We start from the raw sequence: 22,234 nt of genomic DNA, 5'->3' as shown, positions 1-22,234 counted from the left end.
ATCTTTTAATGCCATGTTCACACACATTTTCTTAAGACAGTATTCACACACATTCCGTTTCTCTTCTTTCAGTAACCCTCAGACTATATTCATGTCATGGACTTTTATTCATCTTAAAAGTTAGTATTATTATTTCATTTAAAAGTTCATTGATTTATTTTTGTCTTAAATCTAGTACAAAACATGCTTGTATGCAGGAATTGTGTTTGTATTTGGATGAAGAGCGTAATAATGCTGCATGCAGTCACTGTGGACATCCCCTCATTACCCGAGATGATGGGGATGGCTCTTCCTCATCAACTAATGCAGATGAACCCTCTGGACCTCCACAACCCCCTACTCAGCTTCCGCCTCAGCCTTCTGCTCCTTTACCTACTGATATTCCTTTAACTCGATCATCTTCGAGAGAGAGACTGTTGGAGAACACACTTAACCACCAGAGATCTCCTATGAATGGTAAATATTTTTTGTAAAAAAATTCTTGATTTAATGTATCTGGTATAGTCTTGTAATAATTAGTATTATGGTAGTACATATAATAAAATGTTGGCTTAAAATTTTAAAACAAAATAGGTAGGAATTATTGAGGAAGACTAAGATGATGAGTAGATATTGAGAGTGGTTATAAAGACAACATATGTATATAAAAAGTTCATGTGAAGTGGCAGTGAAGAAGGCTGAGTGGAAGTGGCTTGCATGAAGGTAATGAGTGATTCACTTAACCTAAAATATTTTATGTGAGAGGCTTAACCCAAGTGGGTCATTCAGTGCAAGGAGTGGTGGAGGCTCAGTCTTCCTGTGTCCTCTAATTGCAAGACTGACATGCTGCCTAACTGTACTCATCTAATCTTTAGCAATGATAGACATTTTATTTCAAGATTGATTAGGGATCCCATTCATCCCAGTTTTACTGGGTCAGTCAAAATTATAGGGGTTGTGTCCCATCAAATTTGGTTTGAAATGTCAAATGTCCAAAGTATTTTTTTAATGCAAGTTAACCAAGTGTCTGGTTTAAGTAGTATTCTTATTTCCATTATTTTATTGTTTGTGTTTCTATGTAATTTTTTAACTGAGTTCTCTTTACTGTATTTGCAAAATTACTCTTTAGTGATGGGCCTCTCAACTAAATTTTGTTAGTGTCCCAATTTTTGTTTTTAAAAAATGGGATCCCTATCCTAATAAGTGTGACGGTTGGAGGCAGTGGAGATGTCCTGTTTAAGGGCAATGGGTGGTGTAAATATTATGCGGAAAATTTGGAGTGTGGAAATTAGGAAAAGGTGTGGAGTTAATAAAAGTATTAGTCAGAGGGCAGAAGAGGGGTTGTTGAGGTGGTTTAGTCATTTAGAGAGAATGGATCAGAGTAGAATGACATGGAAAGCACATAAATCTATAGGGGAAGGAAGGCGGGGTAGGGGTCGTCCTCGAAAGGGTTGGAGAGAGGGGGTAAAGGAGGTTTTGTGGGCAAGGGGCTTGGACTTCCAGCAAGCGTGCGTGAGCGTGTTAGATAGGAGTGAATGGAGACGAATCATACTTGGGACCTGACGATCTGTTGGAGTGTGAGCAGGGTAATATTTAGTGAAGGGATTCAGGGAAACCAGTTATTTTCATATAGTCAGACTTGAGTCCTGGAAATGGGAAGTACAGTGGACCCCCGGTTAACGATTTTAATCCGTGCAAGAGGGGTAATTGTTATGCGAAATAATCGTTATGTGAATGAATTTTCCCCATAAGAAATAATGGAAATAAAATTAATCCGTGCAAGACACCCAAAAGTATGAAAAAAAAATTTTTTTACCACATGAAATGTTAATTTTAATACACACAAACTGAAAAAGGCATGCACACTTACATGACACTTACTTTTATTGAAGATCTGGTGATGATTGATGGGATGGGAGGAGGGGAGAGCATTATCTTCTTACTGTTTAGAAGGGGAATCCCCTTCCATTAGGACTTGAGGTAGCAAGTCCTTTTCTGGGGTTACTTCCCTTCTTCTTTTAATGCCACTAGGGCCAGCTTCAGAGTCACTGGACTTCTTTCGCACAAGATATCTGTCCATAGTGACCTGTACCTCTCGTTCCTTTATCACTTCCCTAAAGTGTTTCACAACATTGTCAGTGTACAGGTTGCCAACACGGCTTGCAATAGCTGTGTGAGGGTGATTTTCATCCATGAAGGTTTGCACTTCAAGCCACTTTGCACAGATTTCCTTTATCTTTGTAGTAGGCAACTTCTTCAATTTCTCTCTCCCCTCCTCTGAACCAGTTTCCCCAGGTCTGGCCTCTTGCTCTTGAAGTTGATCTATCAGCTCATCAGTGGTTAGTTCTTCATTGTCCTCCTCCACCAACTCTTCCACATCCTCCCCACTAACCTCCAACCCCAAGGACTTTCCCAATGCCACAATGGATTCCTCAACTGGCATAATCCTCTCAGGGTTAGCCTCAAACCCTTCAAAATCCCTTTTGTCTACACATTCTGGCCACAGTTTCTTCCAAGCAGAGTTCAAGGTCCTCTTAGTCACTTCCTCCCAAGCCTTACCTATAAGGTTTACACAATTGAGGATATTAAAGTGATCTCTCCAAAACTCTCTTAGAGTCAGTTGAGTTTCTGAGGTCATTACAAAGCACCTTTCAAACAGAGCTTTTGTGTACAGTTTCTTGAAGTTGGAAATAACCTGCTGGTCCATGGGCTGCAGGAGAGGAGTGGTATTAGGAGGCAAAAACTTCACCTTAATGAAGCTCATGTCCCCATAAAGTCGCTCTGCCACGTCTGTAGGATGACCAGGGGCATTGTCTAACACCAGGAGGCACTTAAGTTCTAATTTCTTTTCAGTTAGGTAATCTTTCACATTGGGGGCAAATGCATGGTGTAACCAGTTATAGAAAAATTCCCTAGTGACCCATGCCTTACTGTTTGCCCTCCACAGCACACACAAATTATCCTTGAGGACATTCTTTTGCCTGAACGCTCTGGGAGTTTCAGAGTGATACACTAATAAAGGCTTCACTTTGCAATCACCAGTAGCATTGGCACACATGAGAAGAGTAAGCCTGTCTTTCATAGGCTTATGTCCTGGGAGTGCCTTTTCCTCCTGAGTAATGTAGGTCCTGCTTGGCATTTTCTTCCAGAACAGGCCTGTTTCATCACAATTAAACACTTGTTCAGGTTTCAGTCCTTCAGTTTCTATGTACTCCTTGAATTCCTGCACATATTTTTCAGCCGCTTTGTGGTCCGAACTGGCAGCCTCACCATGCCTTATCACACTATGGATGCCACTACGCTTCTTAAATCTCTCAAACCAACCTTTGCTGGCCTTAAATTCACTCACATCATCACTAGTTGCAGGCATTTTTTTAATTAAATCCTCATGCAACTTCCTAGCCTTTTCACATATGATCGCTTGAGAGACGCTATCTCCTGCTAGCTGTTTTTCATTTATCCACACCAATAAGAGTCTCTCAACATCTTCCATCACTTGCGATCTTTGTTTCGAAAACACAGTTAAACCTTTGGCAAGAACAGCTTCCTTGATTGTCTTTTTGGTGCCCACAATAGTAGCGATGGTTGATTGGGGTTTCTTGTACAACTTGACTAGGTCGGCGATACGCACTCCACTTTCATACTTATCAATGATCTCTTTCTTCATTTCAATGGGAATTCTCACCCTTATTGGTGTACGGTTGGCACTAGAAGCTTTCTTGGGGCCCATGGTCACTTATTTTCCAGAAACAGCACCGAAAACACTGTAATAATACGAAATATTCCGAGTGTATGCTTGGATGTTACCGCGGAGGCTGGCTGGTAAACAATGGCACGGGCGGCACATGTGAGGCTGGCTGAGGGCGCACATTGGACGCGTCTCGGACGAAAATCGGTGAGCGGGTTTTTAATCGGTATGTGCGGCAAAAATTTTGCGATTAAAGTAAGCGGTATGCGAAATAATCGCTATGTGATGCCATCGTTATGCGGGGGTCCACTGTACAATGCCTGCACTTTAAAGGAGGGGTTTGGGATATTGGCAGTTTGGAGGGATGTGGTGTGTATCTTTATATGTGTATGCTTCTAAAGTGTTGTATTCTGAGCACCTCTGCAAAAACAGTGATAATGTGTGAGTGTGGTGAAAGTGTTGAATGATGATGAAAGTATTTTCTTTTTGGGGATTTTCTTTCTTTTTTGGGTTACCCTGCCTCGGTGGGAGACGGCCGACTTGTTGAAAAAAAAAAAAAAGTTTATGAAAAGATTTTCCTTCTATTATGATGAACTCTCATGCAGTATTCTTCTGTTCTCCTTGGGAAATGCTTTCCCACCCTAAGAGTGAGTGTGTTAGGAGTGAATGGAGACGAATGGTTTTTGGAACCTGAGTCGGAGTGTGAGCAGGGTAATTTTGTATGAAGGGATTCAGGGAAACCAGTTAGCCGGACTTGAGTCATGGAGGTGGGAAGTACAATGCCTGCACTTTAAAGGAGGGATTTAGGATATTGGCTGTTTGAGGGAAATCTAAATTGTCATATCTGGGCACTTCTGCAAAGACAGTGATTATGTGTGAATGATGGTGAAAGTGTTTCTTTTTTGGGTCACCCTGCTTCAGTGAGAGATGGCCTGCATGTTGAAAAAAAAAAAACTTATCATTAATGTGTTTTTCGAACAATCTTTTTCCATCGCTTCCAGGTGAGTGCCTCACCACCCATGACAGTGGGAAAGGTAGTAAGGATGATGCTTACCTTGAAGTGTGGAAGAAAAAAAACTTCCAAGTACCATATCAAGGTAGTTGCTTAGGTGTTTTTTTATGACTTTTGAAACATTCTAGTAAACATGCATGCACATATGTATCACCCTAGGCACCTCAGTATAAATACTGTACTTTTACAATATCAATATAAGATCCTCAGTTGATATGGTAGAGGTACTAGAGATAAACCAGAGAACATTCCATAGCAAGTCTAGAAAATATTGTATTGAATATTACCTGCCTGATTTATTTCAAATTTGAAATAGAAGATGGGAGACCAGTTTTGTACTGGAGAAACTACCTAAGAGTAATTTGGATCAAGAAGCATGTTAGAGAGCTCCTAAGACTCCAGGACAAGTTTGTGTTGAAGCCATAGATAATGGAACCAACTCAAAATGATGAATATATACATATTATACAATACTGTGAATTTGAACTTCATTAAAAATGAGCATCTAAATCATGGTCTCAGGTACATAATATTTTAAATCATAAACCTCACAGAGGTTCAGACAATATTACATATACACTATCCAGGTTAAAGCTCAGTACAAGGGACATTGAGTGGGACATAAACCAGAAACCTTTTGACATCATGGAAAACATCATGAAAATAATTCCGTAACCCCAAATCAGTGAATAAAAAAATTTTGTTTGAGAAATATATATAATCTGAATAAATTACTGTAAGTTTTATTGAGAGTATACCAAATTATTTCTGTATAGAATGAAATTGTAGATGGCTATTGAAGAAGAAAGTTAATTACTCGACACTCCAAATATCCTAATAGAATTTTTTTTTTTTTTAACAAGTCGGCCGTCTCCCACCGAGGCAGGGTGACCCAAAAAGAAAGAAAATCCCCAAAAAGAAAATACTTTCATCATCATTCAACACTTTCACCTCACTCACACATAATCACTGTTTTTGCAGAGGTACTCAGAATACAACAGTTTAGAAGTATATACATATAAAGATACACAACATACCCCTCCAAACTGTCAATATCCCAAACCCCTCCTTTAAAGTGCAGGCATTGTACTTCCCATTTCCAGGACTCAAGTCCGGCTATATAAAATAACCGGTTTCCCTGAATCCCTTCACTAAATATTACCCTGCTCACACTCCAACAGCTCGTCAGGTCCCAAATACCATTCATCTCCATTCACTCCTATCTAACACGCTCACGCACGCTTGCTGGAAGTCCAAGCCCTTCGCCCACAGAACCTCCTTTTCCCCCTCCCTCCAACCTTTTCGAGGACGACTCCTACCCCACCTTCCTTCCCCTACAGATTTATACGCTCTCCATGTCATTCTACTTTGATCCATTCTCTCTAAATGACCAAACCACCTCAACAACCCTTCTTCAGCCCTCTGACTAATACTTTTATTAACTCCACACCTCTTAATTTCCACACTGAATTTTTTGCATAATATTTACACCACACATTGCCCTTAGACAGGACATCTCCACTGCCTCCAACCATCTCTTCACTACAGCATTTACAACCCAAGCTTCACACCCATATAAGAGTGTTGGTACTACTATACTTTCATACATTTCCTTCTATGCCTCCATAGATAACATGGAATAATATGGAATTAAAAAATTAGAGAGAAAACTTTAACACATATGCAAAACAAACCTAGTCAGGGTTTTTATTATTTGAAATTCAAGAGTCAGTGGTCTTTTGAGTATAAATTCTGAAAATTCAAATTTGAAAATTTAATCAAAGATTTTTAATTTAGCACAAGTTGCTTGAGGCCTGACCTTGACTGGGACAGTGATAGGCTTTCTGGGACAGTAAGATGTCAAGTGTATGCCTGAAACTGCTAATTCCTGAATGTGGTGTAGGCATCTGGTGGGTCTATCAGCTTTTTCTTTTTATGCCATGAAACCTAAATTGCCACCTCAGGCATTCAGACTACAGTACAGCATATGACTAGCCTTTCTGCCTTTTTTTATTTTTCTAGGACTTTGTGGGGTCCAGTGACCCTCAAGAATACGTTTGTTCTCTTACTCCCACTTTCACAAATATAATCTTTCATTGTGCAGTTCTTCTTTCTATTGCATAACCAGTGTGTATTATATCAGTCTTGTAATCATTAGCAAATAAATGTTAAGACAATTCTCACTAGGCATCCTAGGACTCGGCAACCATGCCCTCCTTCCCAGCAACAAGCTCTGATATATGACTGCAAAACTCACACCAGATGGATAGGTATTAGCAGGCAGAGGATTGAGCCCCTGATTCTTGCACTGAATAGCTCACACAGGCTTAGCATTTCTTATAAACACATTAAATAATCAGCTTTATAACTGAACTCAAATGCTCAAAGTGCCAAGTCAACCAGGCTATGATGGCTTTGTGGACCTGTGTGTTGCTAACAGCAGCAGCCTAGTTTAATAGGCAGTCAACAAAACTTGGCCTCCGATTGAGATGCAAGGGTAGAGGAACTCTAGAAATTGGTCGCAGGCTTGTCTATATTCACCATTTATTTATGACAGCTTACCACCAATTAATCTGATGGGTTTGGAATTTGTCCATAGATATCGAGTACCTAATCCTAATGTTACTTTTCAGCAACATAAGGATTACAGATTACAGTACAGTGGAACCTTGGTTTTTGTATGCCCTAGTCTGTATGCAAAACTATAGGTATTCTTTATAAAATGTATTTTTTGTTGATATTTCCCATAAGAAATAATGTAAATCCAATTAATCCGTTCCAGACACCCAAAAATATTAACAAAAAATACATTTTATAGAGAATATAGTTTTACATTCAGACTAGGGGATACGAAAACCGAGGTTCCACTGTACTTGTACTTCAAGTTTTCACATAGTTACCCTGCACCACAGGTTCTTGTAGCTCTTGCTGTTGATCACATTACTGCTGGAATAAAACTTGCTATAATAATGACAAACTTTATTTCTATGAATACTTTTAGTAGGAATCCCCAACCTGCAGCCCGATGCCTTCTTGGAAATGAATGCAGTCCTCTCATGAAATTATGAATTCACTTTTATGTAGGTTCCACACTGCACAGTGTCAACAGTTGCAAAATATTTAACCCCTTGACTGTCGCAACCCGAATCCTGAGGTGTCTCAACACCCCCCCCCCCCAAATTGTTTCTTATGAAATGATAGAGAATCTTTTTACGATTGTAATGACACCAAAAGAATGAAATTTGATGGAAAACTGACAGAATTACGCTCTCGGGAAGTTAGTGACCTCGGTGATATTTACGAATCAGTGATTTTGCCCACTTTGAGCCCTAATTCCATTGTTACAGTCGACCAAACTCATAGCTATTTCTTTATAACTCTATTTTTTCTATTGATTGAGTACAGGAAACTGCCCATTTACCGATTTCAACTACCTAATAACATGGTCAGAAATTTACAATTTGGCCAATTTACGAAAATTAAAATATATGACAATTTCAAAATAGGGTCCAGAATGAACAATGCAGACATTCCTGGCTCTAAAATAACATTTTCTTTGTTCATCAGTCACGTCTCCAGGCCCCTCTGATATTACTCTTGCTTTCTATTTTGAATTTTTATTCTAACAAAAAATAGAACTGTTATGTAGACAACTGCAATATTGTAATAATTGTATAAATAATGTCAACCCATTCATGACTGCATATTAGAATGGCTACTTGGACATTTATTGGAAAAAGACATCATTTGTTTACTTTTGAACATCGGCAAAAATCAAACATTTCCCCTACTTTGAGCTCCATTTCAAGGTTCTTTTCATAGTAAAACCAATCAAAATCACCTCTATTTCTATAATATGTTTTCCATTCTATCAAATGAGACCAAGAAAACGAGAATGCAACCATAAATACTATACGAAAATAGACCACAAAGTCGGTATTTTAATTAAAAAACGGTCAGTTTTTTTTCTCATTATGCACTGCGTGCTGCAGGATTTTTTTTATATGGTGCACACTGACCACACAGACCCATTCTCTCACATGCGGGCCTACCAGCTTTCTCCTGCTTAATTTGAAGCCTCTAGAATTTATGAGTATACTATATACGTCAACAACGGTGGCTCGTAAGATGTATGTATATGACCAAAACAGTCAAAGGGTTAAAGCCATTTTATACCAAACCCTTATTGCCACCTGTAATAACCACCTTTCACTTCTGGTCAGTGCCGGTTTATCTAGTAGCACATGTAGCACCTGCTACACCACGGTGATGTGTACACCGATTGTTAGAAATTGTTCTATACATATATTTAAATTTTTAGGTGTTATGAATGAAATGAACACTCCAGTTACTCATGAGCTAAACCCTTTGCAATAACAATATATTCATTATTGAATTACAACTAGCCACCTCAAAATATCGACTGTGCATGATTTATATGGGTATAAAGGGAAAGGGGACAAAAGAGATTGTAAAAATTATAGAGGAATAAGTTTATTGAGTATACCAGGAAAAGTGTATGGTAGGGTTATAATTGAAAGAATTAGAGGTAAGACAGAATGTAGGATTGCGGATGAGCAAGGAGGTTTCAGAGTGGGTAGGGGATGTGTAGATCAAGTGTTTACATTGAAGCATATATGTGAACAGTATTTAGATAAAGGTAGGGAAGTTTTTATTGCATTTATGGATTTAGAAAAGGCATATGATAGAGTGGATAGGGGAGCAATGTGGCAGATGTTGCAAGTACAGTGGACCCCCGGTTAACGAACTTTTTTCATTCCAGTAGTAAGTTCAGGTGCCAGTACTGACCGAATTTTTTGCCATAAGGAATATTGTGAAGTAGATTAGTCCATTTCAGACCCCCAAACATACACGTACAAACGCACTTACATAAATACACTTACATAATTGGTCGCATTTGGACATGATCGTTAAGCGGGGGTCCATTGTATATGGAATAGGTGGTAAGTTACTAAATGCTGTAAAGAGTTTTTATGAGGATAGTGAGGCTCAGGTTAGGGTGTGTAGAAGAGAGGGAGACTACTTCCCGGTAAAAGTAGGTCTTAGACAGGGATGTGTGATGTCACCATGGTTGTTTAATATATTTATAGATGGGGTTGTAAAAGAAGTAAATGCTAGGGTGTTCGGGAGAGGGGTGGGATTAAATTATGGGGAATCAAATTCCAAGTGGGAATTGACACAGTTACTTTTTGCTGATGATACTGTGCTTATGGGAGATTCTAGAGAAAAATTGCAAAGGTTAGTGGATGAGTTTGGGAATGTGTGTAAAGGTAGAAAGTTGAAAGTGAACATAGAAAAGAGTAAGGTGATGAGGGTATCAAATGATTTAGATAAAGAAAAATTGGATATCAAATTGGGGAGGAGGAGTATGGAAGAAGTAAATGTTTTCAGATACTTGAGAGTTGACGTGTCGGCGGATGGATTTATGAAGGATGAGGTTAATCATAGAATTGATGAGGGAAAAAAGGTGAGTGGTGCATTGAGGTATATGTGGAGTCAAAAAACGTTATCTATGGAGGCAAAGAAGGGAATGTATGAAAGTATAGTAGTACCAACACTATTATATGGGTGTGAAGCTTGGGTGGTAAATGCAGCAGCGAGGAGACGGTTGGAGGCAGTGGAGATGTCCTGTCTAAGGGCAATGTGTGGTGTAAATATTATGCAGAAAATTCGGAGTGTGGAAATTAGGAAAAGGTGTGGAGTTAATAAAAGTATTAGTCAGAGGGCAGAAGAGGGGTTGTTGAGGTGGTTTGGTCATTTAGAGAGAATGGATCAAAGTAGAATGACATGGAAAGCATATAAATCTATAGGGGAAGGGTTGGAGAGAGGGGGTAAAGGAGGTTTTGTGGGCAAGGGGCTTGGACTTCCAGCAAGCGTGCGAGAGCGTGTTAGATAGGAGTGAATGCAGACGAATGGTACTTGGGTCCTGACGATCTGTTGGAGTGTGAGCAGGGTAATATTTAGTGAAGGGATTCAGGGAAACCGGTTATTTTAATATAGTCGGACTTGAGTCCTGGAAATGGGAAGTACAATGCCTGCACTTTAAAGGAGGGGTTTGGGATATTGGCAGTTTGGAGGGATATGTTGTGTATCTTTATACGTATATGCTTCTAAACTGTTGTATTCTGAGCACCTCTGCAAAAACAGTGATTATGTGTGAGTGAGGTGAAAGTGTTGAATGGTGATGAAAGCATTTTCTTTTTGGGGATTTTCTTTCTGTTTTGGGTCACCCTGCCTCGGTGGGAGACGGCCAACTTGTTGATAAAAAAAAAAAAAGAAAAAAAAAAAACTGGCAGCTTCAAGTCTCAATGCTTAGTAGGTCCAGAGTGAGGGTGGTTATGCCTCAGGTAAATAGTTAACCCGTAAACTGTCCAAACGTTCACATGCGTAGTGCTCCAAAAGTAGATCTACGGTTTTTTACGTATTTTCAAATATAACAAAAAATAAAACGTAGGTCAAAGTTTTTTTACACTTTTTCAAATGTAAAAAAAAAAAAATATATGTTTTTTTACATACTTTCAAATGTCGAACAAACGTGAATCTACGTTTGGACAGTTTAAGGGATAAAGATACACTTGCAATATACAGTGGACCCTCGAATTTAGTAGTGCATTTCTGTATGCAAAACTATTTTTATTATCTATAAAATGTATTTTTTTTTTTTTTTATTTTTATTATCACACTGGCTGATTCCCACCAAGGCAGGGTGGCCCGAAAAAGAAAAACTTTCACCATCATTCACTCCATCACTGTCTTGCCAGAAGGGTGCTTTACACTACAGTTTTTAAACTGCAACATTAACACCCCTCCTTCAGAGTGCAGGCACTGTACTTCCCATCTCCAGGACTCAAGTCCGGCCTGCCGGTTTCCCTGAACCCCTTCATAAATGTTACTTTGCTCACACTCCAACAGCACGTCAAGTATTAAAAACCATTCGTCTCCATTCACTCCTATCAAACACGCTCACGCACGCCTGCTGGAAGTCCAAGCCCCTCGCACACTAAACCTCCTTTACCCCCTCCCTCCAACCTTTCCTAGGCCGACCCCTACCCCGCCTTCCTTCCACTACAGACTGATACACTCTTGAAGTCATTCTGTTTCGCTCCATTCTCTCTACATGTCCGAACCACCTCAACAACCCTTCCTCAGCCCTCTGGACAACAGTTTTGGTAATCCTGCACCTCCTCCTAACTTCCAAACTACGAATTCTCTGCATTATATTCACACCACACATTGCCCTCAGACATGACATCTCCACTGCCTCCAGCCTTCTCCTCGCTGCAACATTCGTCACCCATGCTTCACACCCATATAAGAGCGTTGGTAAAACTATACTCTCATACATTCCCCTCTTTGCCTCCAAGGACAAAGTTCTTTGTCCCCACAGACTCCTAAGTGCACCACTCACCCTTTTCCCCTCATCAATTCTATGATTCACCTCATCTTTCATAGACCCATCCACTGACACGTCCACTCCCAAATATCTGAATACATTCACCTCCTCCATACTCTCTCCCTCCAATCTGATAGCCAATCTTTCATCACCTAATATTTTTGTTATCCTCATAACCTTACTCTTTCCTGTATTCACTTTTAATTTTCTTCTTTTGCACACCCTACCAAGTTCATCCACCAATCTCTGCAACTTCTCTTCAGAATCTCCCAAGAGCACAGTGTCATCAGCAAAGAGCAACTGTGACAACTCCCACTTTATGTGTGATTCTTTATCTTTTAACTCCACGCCTCTTGCCAAGACCCTCGCATTTACTTCTCTTACAACCCCATCTATAAATATATTAAACAACCACGGTGACATCACACATCCTTGTCTAAGGCCTACTTTTACTGGGAAATAATTTCCCTCTTTCCTACATACTCTAACTTGAGCCTCACTATCCTCGTAAAAACTCTTCACTGCTTTCAGTAACCTACCTTCTACACCATACACCTGAAACATCTGCCACATTGCCCCCCTATCCACCCTGTCATATGCCTTTTCCAAATCCATAAATGCCACAAAGACCTCTTTAGCCTTATCTAAATACTTATATGTTTCACTGTAAACAACTGGTCCACACACCCCCTACCTTTCTTAAAGCCTCCTTGTTCATCTGCTATCCTATTCTCCGTCTTACTCTTAATTCTTTCAATAATAACTCTACCATACACTTTACCAGGTATACTCAACAGACTTACCCCCCTATAATTTTTGCACTCTCTTTATCCCCTTTGCCTTTATACAAAGGAACTATGCAAGCTCTCTGCCAATCCCTAGGTACCTTACCCTCTTCCATACATTTATTAAATAATTGCACCAACCACTCCAAAACTATATCCCCACCTGCTTTTAACATTTCTATTTTTATCCCATCAATCCCGGCTGCCTTGCCCCCTTTCATTTTACCTACTGCCTCACGAACTTCCCCCACACTCACAACTGGCTCTTCCTCACTCCTACAAGATGTTATTCCTCCTTGCCCTATACACGAAATCACAGCTTCCCCATCTTCATCAACATTTAACAATTCCTCAAAATATTCCCTCCATCTTCCCAATACCTCTAACTCTCCATTTAATAACTCTTCTCTCCTATTTTTAACTGACAAATCCATTTGTTCTCTAGGCTTCCTTAACTTGTTAATCTCACTCCAAAACTTTTTCTTATTTTCAACAAAATTTGTTGATAACATCTCACCCGCTCTCTCATTTGCTCTCTTTTTACATTGCTTCACCACTCTCTTAACCTCTCTCTTTTTCTCCATATACTCTTCCCTCCTTGCATCATTTCTACTTTGTAAAAACTTCCCATATGCTAACTTTTTCTCCCTTACTACTCTCTTTACATCATCATTCCACCAATGTATGTTTTGTTTATATTTCCCATAGGAAATAATGTAAATCCAATTAAACCATTCCAGACACCCAAAAATATTAACAAACAATACATTTTATAGATAAAAATAGTTTTGCATACAGAAAAGGCACTACTAAATTCGAGGGTCCACTGTATATAATTTATCTGTGTTACATATTATGACTTTCAGTATAATTATTTTACCATGTCATAATGCTACAAGTATAATGTCAATATTGATCATTACAAAATACGGCTCTCCTTCAAATTTGGTTTTTTAAATTGGCCATTCCATACCAGAAGGTTGGGGACTACTGCTTTACAGAATACCAGAGATGCAAAAGGAGAATTTTTTTGCATCTTCTGGAAAGGAGTTCCAAATTTTAAGGTACTTTATTTTTTGGAGTTCCTAGATAGGTTGAGTCAAACATGTGGTATACTATTTACTAATTCTGTTGCAACCCTCCAGGAAGAGTTGGAGTGCTGGGTTGAAGTTTGTTCTAAGTGTTCTCTATATGTAATATACATAGTAGGTGTAGATGCATTGTATGTTGAGTAAATTAAAGCTTTTGAATAGTGGGGGAGGGGAAGGGGGTGTTGTCTGGAACCTGATTGTATGATTATGCTAACAACTGATTTCTGTTGGGTAACTATTGGTTTTAGGTGAGTAATATTGTTTGTGAACATAGCAGTGTATTTTTGACAGAATGCCAACAGTTTTGGAAATTTTCTTAGGTATGTGTTTGATGAAAGTGCTGAACTTCAGGTTGCACTCAAGGTGTATCCCTAACACTTTTCCCTCATCTCGTCTTTCTATTTGTGAGTTTTTTATTTTTTGTAAAAATGAGTTTTTTTTTGGCCTTATTCCAAAACAACATGTAGAGGGTCTTGTCAGTATTGAGAGTAACTTTGTTGGTAGCCATCCAGGTAGAAATCTTTATGAGCTTCTCATTGACTGTGTTGTCTAGGACAACAGGACCCTGGGACATTGTCAGTTACGGTTCTAGAACTTAAGAGGAATGATGCATGATCTTTGGACCGTCAAAGACCTTTATCCCAGTTAGGGCAAGAACAGCATTTTTGCTTCCTTTATCTGTTTACCTGTGACCATTTTCAAGAGCTCTCCTACCCCTGCACTGGCCTGAGGTCTGGTTTTTCTCTTAACCACTTGGTCAATCAAACTGTGCTAGCAGCCCATAGGCCCAAAAAGTCTGGTTGACCAGGCAGTCAGCAGGGAAGCCTGGCCTCAGGCTAGGCTGCAGTGATAGAAGAGGCCTTAGAACTTGTTATGGGTAAACAAAATAAAAATATTATTCTTGCCTTAACTGGGATAAAGATTTGTGATGGTATAATGGTCATGAATTTTGCCTCATTAGCCTAGAAACTATAACTGACTATGTCCCAGGAAGTTTCATTCTGTAGTAACATGATCTACTGCTGGAGAACTACAAGAGCCTGCATTCCAGAGTAACTGTATGAGAATGTGAAGTGAATTCACTGTAATCCTAATGTTGCTTGAAAGCTAGAATATGCTCAACCACTATCACTGATAATCGATCTATAAACCACCTTCAAATTCATGGAATTAATTGGTGGTGTGCTGTCATAAATAAATCACAAATATAGATATACATGTAACTGGCACAACATACAGGAACAAGGTACTTATCACAAATTATATGCCTCCTTAGCCTGAAAAAATAAAGAAAAATTAAATGCATTTCTGCATAGACAAAAGCCTGTCACAGTTGAGGACATTGTTTATATGGCAAGCAGTTTTCTTGACTGGTTTTTGGCCCCACACATATTTTTAATATAGAATGGTAGATAAGATGGGGTCCACCTCTGGTGTAAATTGTGGGACCCATAGCCTCGGAGAAGTGGATAAAAAGGCTTCAAGGAAGAATATTTGGATTTCTTCCTGTAGCCGTTTGAATATTCCACTTCCCCTACCACCCCATCTTTTAATATATTTTTTTTTTTACCAATGGTAGATTATATATTTAAAATATCTTGTTTCTATTTTACAGAACAAGTATTATCGTATATAAGATCATTAGAAGCCCGTGTGATGATGCTAGAGACAGAGAAGCAGCAACTTGGAGAAGAACTCTCCAAGCTTGACCGTATACATCCTGAAGGAGAGGGTATTGAAGCTGTAGACTTGCATGTTGGATTGCAGAACCTTTCTAAAGAAAAGTCTTTGGGATCTCGACCTCTTCAACCACCTCCATATTCCCTTTCACATCATCTAAGAGCTGTTGGGTTAGGGCTGACAAGTAGAACTCCATTAGGACCAGGTATGATTTGTAAGATCATATTAAAGTATTTGATCTTTTTCTATGTCATAATTTGCAGAATTCTTGTTGGAGTTTTTCCACATAGGGAAAGTTAAAATTTGAGTTGCATTGTGATGGCATAATTGTTAATGATTTTGATCATCTTTATGCATGGTTCAAAGTATTTTTTTCAATAATCACTTTCTTAGAATGTCATCGTTGCAATCTAAGCCATGAGAACTCGAGTAAAATGTGCTGTGGATGGAGCAAATGCGTGAAATAGCCTGGATGTCTTCTTGCGTTCATAATGATTATCTCTGTCTTGATGCATGAATCTACCTGGGCATCTCCATGCACTCCTAACAGCCTTATCTCTATTCTGATGCCCAAAACAGCTTGGTGTCTCCATGCATTCATTATGACTTTATGACTGTGGTGTGAATATCGTGCAGAGAACTCAAAGCCTAGAAATTAAAAGGCAATGTGGGCTCACCATGGGTATAATTCAAAAGGTGGAGGAAGGGTTATTAAGGTGGTTTAGACATGTAGAGAGGATGGAGAGGGATAGAATGACAGAGGATATATATGTATCTGGTGGAAGGTAGGAGGGCTAGGCATTGTCCCAGGAATGGTTTGAGGGAGGGGGTGCAGGAGGCATTGCAAATGTTTTAGGGGCTCGATCATCCAGCAGGCCTATGTTTGTGTGTTACATAGGAGTGAATGGAGGCAGATGGTCTTTAATGGACATGCTGTTGGAGTGTGAGCAAGGTTATTTTTATGAAGGGATTCAGGGAAACCAGTTAACCAGATTTGAGGCCTGGAGGTGAGAAGAGCAGTGCCTGCACTCTGAAAGTGGTGTAGGGATGTTGCAATCTTAGGGTAATCGGAATTATGATGTCAGCACACTTCTGACAAAGTGATTGAAGGCATGATGATGAATGTGTTATCTTCTTTGGGCCTCCATGTCTTGGTGGGAGATTAACCCTTAAACTGTCTAAACATAGATCTACATACACTTGCATAGTGCTCTGAATATTTTGGGATTTTTTTTTTTTTTTTTGTTTACAATGAAGAGCGCATTTTTCCCGGCATCCCCAGATTTTGTCATACTGCACACACTGAGTGCACAGACCCATTTGCTCATGTCTAGGCAACTCATGGCTATCGTGCCAAGGTTGAAAGCATGTAAAATAAAACGTAGATCTACGTTCGGAGCGCTACGCACGTGACTGTAGATCTACGTATGGACAGTTTAAAGGTTAAAAAAAAAAAAATTTGTTTTGCAAGATTCTTTGTTGTAAATATTGTGGTTGAATTCAAAGTCTCAGGGATCTTTTTTTTCTAGGAACTATGCTGTTAGAAAGTGAAGTTATATATTTATAAAATTTAGAGGTGTTACGTTGTTTTATCTGTGTTTTTATCTCGGACATTATTTGCAGAAAGATATTTTTCACATCTGTACAAAAGGAGTACACAGTTAATAATACAAAATGTTGAGGGATACAAAGTTAACAGAAGTTTGGGAACCATTGAATTTGAATATTCATAAACATAGCATTCAGATGAATGAAGTGTGGCTGTACATTTCATAGGGCCTCATACAGTAATGTTTTATATGGTCTTAGTTGAGTTTCAGCCCCAAGAGGAACTTATATTTGTGTCAACAAAAGCTTTCCTTGGTTTGTAATTCCCTCAGGTTTCATCTAGAAAAGGTAAAATTCTGTAACTAAAATCATTTCAGATGTAGTGTGTATTTGTCTTAAGGTCAGTCATTGTGTTGGATAGCTTTAGGATCTAGCTTCTACAGTTAATAACCTGATTAAATACAATTTTTTTTTAACACCTGAAAACTCTTTCACCATCATTCATACTATCATTGTGTTTTCAGAGATGGTTCATATTTACTACACCTATGCTTGAGCAGTAAGTAATGTTTTTAATTTACTCTGCAGGTTCTGCTGAAAGTGATGATGACCTCCTTGATGGGCCACCACCTCCATTGGTGTCTCGTCCAACATCTGTTGCAGCGGCTATGAGAGTATTAGAGGTGCAGGAACAACTTGAAGGAGCTTCACATGCTCCTTTAGGACCTCCTCCTTCTCAAGGACCTCCTCCACAAACTCAGCAAGGCTCTGGTGCTCATCTCACTCCACAAGATGCAGCACTGGCTGATGGAGAAAAGGCACTTCTCAGACAAATGTGTAATGTAAGTTTGCAACAATACAGTATTTTCACATTAAAAAATTATGCTAGCTTGAAAGAATTATTGACTACTTTGACAAGAGAATGTATGGTTAAATTGGAGCATGAAGTGAGAAGAGTGGTTAAATATGGTGCACATGTAAAACATTGGTGGCAGTGCCAACTAGCACGGTTTAAAGAGATTCGTCTGACCACATGTGAAAATTTATCATTAGGTGTTGCTTTTGTAATGGGAATACAGGCAATTAGTTGATAGATAAAATGTACTGTATATATAGTATGGTGCTGTGAAGTAAAAATTTTCAGGGTCATGTGACGGCAAATGATGTTATATAATGAAAATGCACAAGACTAAGTAATGAAGATAATAGTGCTGTGAAGATTCACAGGGTTGAGTGCCAAAGATGAATGTTTCTGTGAAGTGAGGATGCGCAAGCTTTGGTTTCGGTATGGTGTTTATCTGGGTTCTGCCAGGTTTATATAGTATAGTATTCCAGTGTTAGTGGTACATGAAATCTCCTTTGTCACTGAGATTAGTAGACTGATTCTGAGGCATGATTCTTTGTGGCACATACATTTTAGTATGAAATCATTATTTGGTATGTATTGCATTTGTGAAGTATCTTACATTAATTTATTTAAAAGATTTTAAATATATTGTAAATACTATTTGATGATAAATAATTTGTAACTAAATATATAACCTTTGTTTTGACAGGTGGTGTGGAAGAAGCTAGAAGAAGTGCCAAGTCAGAACAGATAACAAGATATTTGGTGCCTCTCAGGTGTAATACCCAGCAGGTAGCTAGTATGGAGTAAAGGACACTTAGATGCAGTGGATACCTTAATTAAGGATTGTTTCACCTGCTCAGTGGGCTTTATAAAATCTTGATTATAAGTCCACTGTGTGGGCATAACACTGTCATAAATTAAAGTATCCACTGTATGTGAGTCGTGTACACCACCATACCATTATTTACATACCATTCCAGTTCCAGATAGCTAGTATGTCATGTCTCCTACCCTCTTATACTAGTTTTAGAAGAACAGATGGAGGAGTTGATACACAGCTTCCTTAGGAGTGTGGAGTCATGAGGCTTGTGTTTATGCATAACTTACCAGTTACTATTGTCTATTGTGTATATTGTATTCTCAACTTGGAATCTCACTTTCAGGTGCCAATGGTACAAACATTCCTGATAAAAATTATTACTAAAGTTAATATATTTATATATTTTCTAGCTGTTCCTGTACTTCACAGATGTCCAATTCAGTATTCTATTACTGTACCATCCTACTTAAATGTACATAGTTTTATATATATGACAAGGTAATATTTTTTTGCTTTAATGTATAGTGTATATGTTGCTTAATTTTAAGATACTTCATGTTTCTTTTGAATGTGAATACAATCATTGTTAAATAGTTTTTGTCATAATAAATGTTTGTAATATCAGTACTGGAAATTTAATGATTTATTGAAAAGGGTATGCATTTCCCACCTCAGTGGAAATCGTTAATTGATGTCCTAAAGATATATATATAAGCAGATTTTACCATAAAAAACTATTAATAAAGCATTGATTATTTTTGGTACTTTATATGTAAAAAATGTACAGATGATAAAATGTAATCTTTCAAGATTCAAGAATATATTAAAAGTGTATTATGTTTTCTTTCCATCCTGAAGTATCACATGGGTGAGAAAGCTTTTTGCAGGTATTACTGATTTATCTAGGAATAGGTTATATTATGCCCTACTTGAGAGCTGAGAATTGAAAAACTCAAGGTAGTACAGTCGATCATTACAGTTCAGTAGTCTTCCTTTCTGAACACTTGATTTTTCTGACCCAAATGTCCCAAATTGTGCACAGTACTGTATTGCAAATTATTAGGGTTAATGAAGGTTATTCGGAGTAATCAGGTTACAAGTTAGTCTTTATTTCAAAATTGCTGTACATAAAAACATAGAAACATAGGGAGAAAGGGGCTAGTAACCCCTCCTGTATAAATTACTAAATGTAAAAAGGAGAAAAACTTTTGTTTCTTCTTTTTCAGGTCACCCTGCCTTGGTGGGAAACAACCAGTGTTAAAAAAAAAAAATAGTAATCTGAAGGCCCATGTCATTACAGCATTTTGGGCAAAACATAATTTAGTCTTAAAATGTGCATAGTATTTTTATTTTGTTTGTTTGTTTAAAGGGTTCAATACATGGAACTTGAAAGAGAGATAGGTTAGAAGATAATTTGTAATTTAAAATAAGTTACAACTGTCTGGTTATCAAAGGACGAGTGGTACTATTAAGTTGCAGTAAAATATAATGACATACAAGTGCACTGAATATTGTTTCTGCAGACATGGATATAGAGAGTTAAGGTCAAGAATAATACTATATAAAATTTTTAGTAAAACACCTTGTATCTGAAAGAATGGATTGCACCATGTAATAAATATATGGGAGTAGAAGAAAAAATGAAAATACAAGAAGTACAGGAGGATGGAGTAATGGATGACAAGCAGATTTCAAGATTTGCTTGATATAGTATCTTGATGTCATGAATCACTTTAACCCTTTCCGGGTTGAGAGGCCCTCTCTTAAACATATTCTCGGGGTTGAAAATTTTTCGGGGAAAAAAAAAAATTTTTCTTACGAAATGATAAGAGAATCTTTCTCCGATCATAATGACACCAAAAGTATGAAATTGGATGGAAAACTTACAGAATTATGCTCTCGCGAGCTGTATAGCCCTTGTGGCTTAGCGCTTCCTTTTGATTATAATAATAATATGCTCTCGCGAAGTTAGCGGTCTCGACGATGTTTAAGCATCGGCGATTTCGCCCACTTTGAGCCCTATTTTTGGCCAATTCCAGTGTACTAATCAACAAAAATCATAACTATTTCGCTAGAACTGTTTTTTCTATCGAATGAATACAAGAAACCACCCATTTACCAATTTCAACTATCCAATAAAGTGGTCAGAAATTGGCAATTTTGCCAATTTCACACAAATTTCAAAAGATGCCAATTTCCAAACAGGGTCCAGAATAAACAAGACAGACATTCCTGGCACTAAAATAACATTTTCTCTGTTCATTAGTCACGTCTCCAGGCCCCTCTTACATTTCTTTTGCTTTCCACTTTGAATTTTTCTCACAAAAAATAGATTTATTGTTATGCAGACCACTGCATTAGTGTAGAAATGGTATAAATAATATCAGCACACTTATGAAGGAATACGTATTAGACTCGCCAGTTGACGTGTATTGGACGCGTGGCATGATTTTACTTTTGAACTTTGGCAAAAATCGAACATTTCTGCTACTTTGATCCCCTCATGGAAGGTTCCTTGATGTTGGTGAGGGGCTCTTGATTTAGGGAATTGGAACTGTGCTCCAGTTCCCCGAATTAAGCCTGAATGCCTTCCACATCCCCCCCCGGGCGCTGTATAATCCTACGGGTTTAGCGCTTCCCCTTTGATAATAATAATCTGCTACTTTGAGCTCAATTTCAAGGTACTTTTCATTGTGAAACCAATCAAAATCATCTTAATTTCTGTAATGTCTTCCATTCTACAAAATGAGACCAGGAAAACTAGAATACAACCATAAATACCATACAAAAATACACTGCAAAGTCACTGTTTTAAACCAAAAACACGGTCGGAGTTTTTTTTTTCTCAATATGCACTGTGCTGCAGGATTTTTTTTGTACTGTGCACACTGACCACATAGACCCATTATTTCATATGTAGGCCTACCAGCTTTCTCTCGCTAGATTTGAAGGCGCTAGAATTTACGCGTAGTAGCACGTCAATAACCCTGGCATGCTAGACATATTAGTACGTCAGAAACCCTGAAAGGGTTAAGGTAAGCAGGTGCATTTTAGCAGTAGCTTTAAAGCTGTTGTCAGGGATGGAACCTTAGGAATCTTCAGGCAGAGAGATCCAAATTTTGGGGCCTTTTTTTATTCATAGAGTTTTTACTCGGGTTGAATAGTACACAGGGGATATCAAAGAGGTATTTGAATCTTGTACCTATGAATTCTGCTACAGCTATACAGTGTATATAGTACACATAGTGGTAAGAGTGAATGATTTGTATGTTGAATAAGTTTAAACTTTTGAAAGTGAGGGCATATGTTGTATAGCACTTGTTTGAGAGATCATTCATACAGCAGCTCTTTGTTGGGTTATTGGCTT

General features: G+C 38.3%; 1 protein-coding gene across 5 annotated transcripts in view; it reads left to right on the top strand.

Annotated features, from left to right (window-relative positions):
* LOC128700303 (coiled-coil domain-containing protein 85) overlaps positions 1-19,699 on the top strand; it is a 32,231-nt gene extending 12,532 nt beyond the window's left edge. For 4 of the 5 annotated variants that reach the window (XM_053793396.2, XM_053793394.2, XM_053793395.2 and 1 more), the window contains exons 4-8: positions 198-456; positions 4,669-4,764; positions 15,585-15,854; positions 17,786-18,039; positions 18,754-19,699. In XM_053793396.2, the coding sequence (XP_053649371.2) occupies positions 198-456; positions 4,669-4,764; positions 15,585-15,854; positions 17,786-18,039; positions 18,754-18,798 (924 nt within the window). In that variant the 3' untranslated portion in view covers positions 18,799-19,699. The remainder of the gene's footprint in view (positions 1-197; positions 457-4,668; positions 4,765-15,584; positions 15,855-17,785; positions 18,040-18,753) is intronic. The other variant, XM_053793398.2, reaches the window with a different exon arrangement.
* Positions 19,700-22,234: the final 2,535 nt, after the last annotated feature.

The sequence above is a fragment of the Cherax quadricarinatus genome, chromosome 54 (genome assembly GCF_038502225.1).
Source record: "Cherax quadricarinatus isolate ZL_2023a chromosome 54, ASM3850222v1, whole genome shotgun sequence".
In the NCBI taxonomy this organism is placed as follows: Eukaryota; Metazoa; Arthropoda; class Malacostraca; order Decapoda; family Parastacidae; genus Cherax; species Cherax quadricarinatus.
The sequence above is the reverse complement of the archived record's forward strand: the minus strand, read 5'-3'. Positions and strand labels throughout refer to the sequence as shown.